Source organism: Merops nubicus, unplaced genomic scaffold (assembly GCF_000691845.1).
Source record: "Merops nubicus isolate BGI_N331 unplaced genomic scaffold, ASM69184v1 scaffold20787, whole genome shotgun sequence".
NCBI lineage: Eukaryota > Metazoa > Chordata > Aves > Coraciiformes > Meropidae > Merops > Merops nubicus.
The window spans coordinates 1-7909 of NW_008621232.1; the positions used below are offsets into that span (position 1 = coordinate 1).

At 39.7% G+C, this 7909-nt stretch overlaps 1 protein-coding gene across 1 annotated transcript; it reads right to left on the bottom strand.

Moving 5' to 3' along the window:
* Window positions 1-58: 58 nt before the first annotated feature.
* LOC103776884 (afadin-like) lies at window positions 59-6468 on the bottom strand (the record flags this gene model as incomplete). The annotated part of the gene is made up of 4 exons (XM_008944410.1): window positions 59-219; window positions 1654-1817; window positions 4550-4665; window positions 6273-6468. Coding segments are annotated over 4 exons (637 nt in total), but the record flags the coding sequence as incomplete, so codon positions are not given.
* Between the last annotated feature and the right edge of the window lie 1441 nt (window positions 6469-7909).

Genomic DNA, 7909 nt, shown 5'->3' on the forward strand with positions numbered 1-7909 from the left:
CCAGCCAGTCCCTGCCCAGCCTTAGTGTTTACAGCCTGAGCAGAAGTGGTGCGAGTACCTGAGTCTGGTCTGCCATCAGAACTGCGAAATTCCTGCATCCTCTTCTCCAGCTTCTGCTGTCGCCGGCGCTTCATAACCACCTCAGGGTTGGATATTGTGCGAGTGAAGCTGGTCTCAGGCATATCTTTGTAAACCTCAGCTGCAAGGCGAGAATTCTCGCTGCCAAGTTAGTTTAAATAAAAAGAAAAAGCTGCCATTAATAGCTTAGAATACGTTTATCCTCAGCACATCATGAAGGATAAAAACCAAGTAGAATCCATACAGGTAGATCAATTATTTTAAGATGGTTTCTACATGAACTTCACTTTTGTTAGGATTAACACTGTTCATGTACCCATGCTCACCCGAAACAGGCAATAAGCAGGTTAAGTACAGATGTTTGCTAGTTTTCAAAGGTGGAAAAGAAAAAAAAAAAAAAAAAAGGGTTTTTTACTTTTTAAAAAAAAAAAAAAAGGGTTTTTTACTTTTTAAAAAAAAAAAAAAAGGTTTTCCCCCTTTTACAGAGAAAGAAATAAAAAAAAAGCACTAAAGAAACTCTGCATTACACCCCTAACTTTGTTCTTATTTACAATACTACAAATCATTTGGAAGTAGAGTTTGCACATGTGCTTGCAGCTCGTGCTTTTTATTTTGGAAATGCACTTAAATACAATTTTATTTTGATTTGAAAAGATAAGATTAGGTTCAGTAACAGCACAGAATGCTGGAAAAATCATGCTGATAACTGAACATTGCAAATGTAACCATGTAGAGCAGTACTACACGTGAAAAACACTGCTGAAACTAAAAAAAAAAAAAAACAAACAAAAAAACACCAAACCTGAGAGCTGAGCAAATAAATCCCCTAGATGTCACACAGTCAACTAACTTCTTTCATCTCTGACAATCTGTTGTCACTTAATAGGTTTTATCATTCATTTTCTTTCTGGGTATGTCAAAAACCCACCTTTTTTTTTTTTTGCTGGTGTATTACATATAGAAGTTACACAATCTGGTACAAAGTTTCATTTAATGCAGACCTTTTTCAGCTTCTTAATTGTACCTACAGTTATTCATGTCTGACTCTTGTGCTCCAGTCTTCTCTCCAAGGATTAATGCATGTCCTGCCCTGTCTCAATGAATAAAGTGCAACAGACTTGGGAGCAAGAACTGAAGACTCTAGAAGACTGGCTCCCAAAATATATCTCAGAGAAAAAGAAACTGATTGTCAGGTGTTAAGCCAAATGCAAATACCTAAACATACTAATTTTTCTGGCAAAAAGACAGAACAATCAAAAATAGGGAAAGGAATAAATCCATTCTACAGGAAGTGCTCAAACATAAACATAGTGGGGAAAGTCTATGTCAGTAAGCACGTGCCAATTTGTGTACAAGGACAAGGAGGTAGAAAAAAAGCTTATTTCATGTTTTCAGAAAAAAACCTTGTGGCAAAAGGTACATACAAACCACAGAAATTGCCCTCACGTAGTTTGGTTTATGATGATATCACACCCGTGTCAACTAATTACTCTTGAAAGAAACAGTAACTTACTTGCTAGAGAGGAGGAATCCTCTAAAGCAAGATGGTTATACAAGCTGATCAAAGACACTTACATATCATCCCCATGAAGGAGTCTGTCCTCCTTATCCGATGCTTGTCGCAGTGCCTCTTTTTCACGCCTCTTCTTTTCTTTTTTTTCTTTTTTTGAGAGAGTTCGTTTGAAATTCTGAATGACTCCCTCTTTTTCTTGTTTTTCAGGGCCATTACTCTGAGCCTTCTGAAATAAATGAGCATAAAACAACTTGCATCATTTTTAGTCCAATGCAAAGTTCGTACTGGCTTTAACTTTCCAGATAAGTCTGATTAAGACACAGTATTGCTAACACAGAACCAACACTCCAGGCAACAATGCTCCATTACATGGGGATGAGACGAACTCTCCCTGAAATAACATGGAAGGCAAAAATAATTTCATATTCCAAAGCAGGTATGAACTGATTAATCACCTTGTGCTCAGGAAAGCAAAAGAAAACAGCAGATTTTTAATTGAATTATGTCTACTATCTACTTGGCCCCAAAGATTAACTGAAGGCTACGGAACAAACTTCTGCCTCCCAGTAAAAATACTTCATGAGACAACACTGCACATAATCTGTTTTCAAGACTGCTGTGTTGGAGCATCAGATGATAATAAACTGCAGAAAGAAAAATACTGTAGAGGACATTTCCCCTATGGCATATTTTTCTGACTTGTCATTCCAGTTTTCTCCAATTCCTGCTCCTTACATACTCAAGACACCTGTAATCTTAGGCTTACTTGCCTTCTGTAGTGAAAATAATAGAAGATGAGACAAAGAAGGTGCAGGGTTTTTTGGCTTCTATCAGGAAGAGAAGAACATAAAGGAGGAATATTGAAGGTTCCTTAATTCAATAAATAGAATAGTAAGTTTGGTAGATGTAGTGCAAGACATCACTAATTTTCTCTCCCCACTTCTAACATAGGTGCATCCTTTAGTTAAAAGTGTATAAGAATAACTCATGTACCTACATTCAAAGCACCTTTAAAATTAACAAGCTCTAACTCCAAGAGCAAAATAAATGTTTTGCTCAGCCCAAGATAAAAAATTTGTCTGAAGATAGTCCACACCAAGCAGCATGTTTTCCATAGCTATAAGCATCTGAGTTAGATATAATACATATACAATTATATGACTCCAGGAGCCAAAGTCTCATCTAATTTAATGTTTAAATGACTAATATAGAAAAAAGCTTTTGTATGGCAGATGCTCACATGCCTCTCATTTTGCATCTGAAAGAAAAAAACAACCCTAACTGTCTAAGCTGATAGCATTCTATGATGCAGTGACTGAATGGGCAGCTGCAGGGAGACCGTTTGATGTAGTCTACCTTGACCTTAGCAAGATGTTTGACACAGTTCCCCATAACATCCTCCTGAGCAAGCTCAGGAAATACAAACTAGAGGAACAGGCAGTGAGGTGGGTTGAGAACTGGATGCACAAGAGAGCCCAACAGGTGATGATCAGTGGTGCCAAGTCCAGCTGGAGACCTGTAACTAGTGGAGTCCCCCAGGGATCAGTGCTTGGTCCAGTCCTCTTCAACATCTTCATTAACGACCTCGATGATGGTACGGAGTGTCTGCTCAGCAAGTTTGCTGATGACATGAAGCTGGGAGGTTTGGCTGATACACCTGAAGGCTGTGCAGGCATTCAGAGAGATTTGGACAGACTGGAGAGCTGGGCAAAGAGGAACCTAATGAGGTTCAACAAGAATAAGTGCAGAGTCCTGCACCTGGGCAGGAGTAATAAAATGCACCAGTACAGGTTAGGAGGTGATCTGCTAGAGAACAGCCCCATGGAGAGAGACCTTGGAGGGCTGGTGGACAACAAGTTGTCCATGGGACAGCAGTGTGCCCTTGTGGCCAGGAAGGCCAATGGGATCCTGGGGTGCATTAAGAAAAGTGTGTCCAGCAGAACAAGGGAGGTCCTGCTCCCCCTCTACTCTGCCCTGGTGAGACCTCACCTGGAGTACTGTGTCCAGTTCTGGGCTCCCCATTTCAAGAGGGACAGAGATCTACTGGAGAGAGTCCAGCGAAGGGCTACGAGGCTGACTGGGGGACTGGAACACCTGCCTGATGAGGAGAGGCTGAGAGACCTGGGGCTTTTCAGTCTGGAAAAGAGAAGACTAAGGGGGGATCTAATTGTATAAATATATGAGGGCTGGATGTCAAGAAGAAAGGGGCAACCTGTTTTCACTTGTACTCTGCGAGAGGACAAGGGGCAATGGACACAAGCTGGAGGACAGGCAGTTCCACCTCAACATGAGGAGGAACTTCTTTACTATAAGGGTTCCAGAGCACAGGAACAGGCTCCCCAGGGAGGTTGTGGAGTCTCCTTCCTTGGAGACTTTTCAGACCCATCTGGATGCGTTCCTGTGTGACCTGCCCTAGACGAGATGGTCCTGCTCTGGCAGGGGGGGTGGACTCGATCTCTGGAGGTCCCTTCCAACCCCTAACATTCTGTGATTCTGTGAACCCTCTCCAAAAGGAAGCAGCCTCCCATCAGTTTTAAGAACAGAATATTACCTGGGGAGGTAACAAGTTTTAGTTATTTAACTCCCTCTAGCATCCTCTTTTAAACATTCTGCAAGAGGCAGGACTACCTTCTAAGTGTTTAGCACCACAGAGTATACAAGGAAATTTTAAATTCATCATGTTAGAACAAAGCAAGGTTCAAGTTCTATGGGCATTACATGCTCCAATACTAGACAGCCACATGGATCAAAGCATCACAAGCCACATGAAAGATCACCATAAGGTTATGTTGTGAAGGTGCATTTTCAGTATTTACAAATACCTTTTCCAGATATCAAAGCTCATAATCGTCAGTTGTTTTCAGGAATTAGAAAAGTAGAAATTACATTTTTTTTATACAAGAAGTCCCACACATTTTGGGACTGCTACTACTGCTATCATACTCCTTAAGGACTCACCTTTGGAGGAATTGTATCATTTTCATTCTTCAGAACAAACCTTCCCTCCCGATCGTCTTTGTTCCAGTTTAACTGTACAACAAGAGGCTTCTCATCTATATCTAATCTTCTTTCTTCTTCAAAAAAAATGAAAAGCAATAAGTTACTTGGCACCTCAAGAGCAAAGATATTTAGAAGCAAGTTATGCTCTTAAAAAACCAAAAGGTCTGCTGCGCAGCTGATGTTTCCCTGTTAAGCCTAGGGACACAATGGCTGGGGAGACAGAGGCAATACACTTGCGCTGGTTGCTGGAGAAGGAATATGTATTTCTATCTACATAAGCTAAAGGTCCACATAAAGGAGCCCTGCATGTCTCCTTCATCAGAAGGAGGTCATCAAGCCTGGGAACACAAAATTATCACTCACGTGGAGAAGTTACCTCCACAGATAAAATATATCAAACTTCATAACTTCATGAGGTTTCCAAATATTCATTTTCCATATTTTAAATTCAAACAGTCTGATTGTGACCCAAGAACTACTACTCTAGAAAGATGCACAAAAATAAACGAGGTTGCAAAATAATTTTTTTTTTTATATATTACAAACATATACATTTTAGTATACTGCATCAATTTTGAGCATATGAAAAAAAATCCAAGAGAGCAGATAAAATGTTTGGCCACTTGATCTCCCTTCTAGAAGTAGGAGACAATACATATGCATAGCAAGACAATAATGTTTTTGCAGTTACATTTTATTTAATGAGAAACAGTCCTATTGAATGAGATGACTTATGAGCCACATTTTAAATGTCTGTTTCCTTTGCAGAGCAAGTTCCCATTTAATTTTGACTACAAGTACAGCGTTAAAGAGATTTTTAAAGAACAAAAAGCAGAAAAAATACATAATATTAATTGCTGAAGATAGTGATGATGCATGCAGTTTTCCCTAATACCATATCATTCATATCAAGTCATCATTCATACACTGTGAAAAATGACACATGACCCAAGAAATTTTTATTCTTTAACTCAAATCGTTTTCAGTCTCTCAAAAGCAGAATTTAAGGCAGTTAAACCCCCTGTGTTGGCTTCTGAAGTACAAAAACAGAAAAAGCATTACAATAAGCTAGTTTCTCCTATTCCTGCCACCACCATCACCATACACACTACTACATTCCAACCTGAAACTTTCCACTGAGGTTGGGATAACACAAATGCAAGTTGCATCAAACGGCTATCTAGATATCCAAGTTCTTCACAGGTAACAAGAAAGGATCTGTTTAAGAAACACAGTGGCTTCAAACAATACTACGTTGAACTTGCTCCTGTGTAGCAATGAAGGAACTTGCATTATAAGGCTGCCTATCAAATGCTCACATCAAAGAACTGAGGATGTACTCAAGTACTCCGATTTAATACTCCTCCCATTATAAATTTAGTCTTTACCTAGTAGTCCTAAAAATAGCTACTCTCTCACTAACACAAATAAAGTAACAGGATGTCAAGTACAGCATTTAACAGACCATCATCATAACTTACATAAACTGCAAGCTTGATATGCATACTTACCAGTCTGAAACACCACTCCCCCACGCAATAATAAGTAGCGACATTCTTAGGAACAAAAAACCCAAGTCTTATGTGGTTCAGAAGGGGTAGGCAAATCTAAAGATATTTTGGCAGGGGGTGAATAGGAAGGTGGTGTAGATGCAGGAAAGACTTTGTGAACAAACACTAACCTCCGCTGACATGCACCTCATAAAGTGAGTATTTAGGGGATGACAACATTCGCATGTCTGGCCGAAACTTCTCTGCAAGAGTTTCTATCACATCTTGAGTTGTAGCAGTACTAGAGACACGGATACACTTCGTTGCAAAATTTCCAGCTGCTTTGTCTTGGAAGTAGAATCTCATTACTCCATGAAACTCCAGATCCTGTAAAGAAATAAAAATACAAATTTAAGACATTCAAATATTGCACTGGTTTTCTAAATTTTAAGGACAGGAGAATTTACTGATTAGGGCACCATAAACTTGAAAACCCAAGGATACTCTGTACAAAAAAGAAACTAAGGACTCCACACTACTAGAAATACTAAAACCTGGAATCTTTAAGCATTCAAATTTATACCTGTTGTCAGGTTTACCTGAAGGAGAATTGATTAAAAAATTATTAAAACCAAAAAACCAAAACTGAAACTCATTTTCTAACTGTTCGATATATTTTGTTACCCAGAGCATGCCCCTGTGTCCCCTTGTCTTGCAGAGTGTAAGCTAAAGATGGTTGAGGAACAGCAACATGTCTCAAAGAGAACAGCTTTCTGTCCCAGCAGTCCTAAGCATCACCTTTTCTCTCCACTTTCCTCCTCTTCATGTGCTCCTCTCTCCTATGATGGCATCTGTTTTTCCCAGAAACAGCCTGTTCAGGAAGCTAAATAACTTGATTTGTTTGTTCTGCCTCACATTTTCAGAAAGGTTTGCCTTTGGTACAGCTCCCTGAACGCTCTGGGAGGGAAGGAAAGCTCCAGTACCAACACAAGGTGAAAGGGAGGGAAGAAAGGGACTGGAACTGTTAACAGGTGGCTACACCACAGCTGCAATTTCTGTTTGTTCAAACTCTTGTAAATTCACATCCTCAAATATTTTCTTTAGCAATCACAGTCCTGTCCTCACTCCAGCCTACCAAACTGCTGGTTTGGTTTTGCTTTATTCTGTTGTTATCCTAACAATTTATGGAATTAATCTTTCTGAGCCTAACTGAATGCTTCCACAGAACTATCTATTATAATCCCGAATTAGTGTTTCTTCCTGCAAAGAGTTACAGGTTCCACATGCCTCACCTCAGCTTAACTGCCACCTCCTTATCCACTCTGGACTTAACTGCAGTTACTCAAAGCTGGCTCTCAAGTCCTCTATACCAAATATTTTTTGTAACACCTACTACTCACCTCTGAAAAGCACCCTATCTGCTTAATTTCTTGTTTCTAATTATCTATCTCTCATTATTAGCTAACTATCCATACAAGGACTTATCCCTCTCTTACAGAAGGCTAACAAATGAATTCTGGAAATCCCACCTACCATAGCAAATTGGAACTTCTTTACATGTACTCTTGCTAACTCCTTTAGCGAGCTCCAGAAGATCTGAGGCACAACTTCTTTCACAAAGCTCTGTTGATCTTTCCACAATCAATTATAATTACCACGTGTCCATTAATTCTGCATGTTACTGTAGTTAGCCATCAGCACCTCCAACACACTCTGTAAACACCCTCTAAACACTGGTCTCACGCTGCGTCCATATCCAACCACCAAAAGGTGTCTGGCTAACGGGGTCCTTACACACCACTCAGTAAACTTGCTTCACTCCTCACTT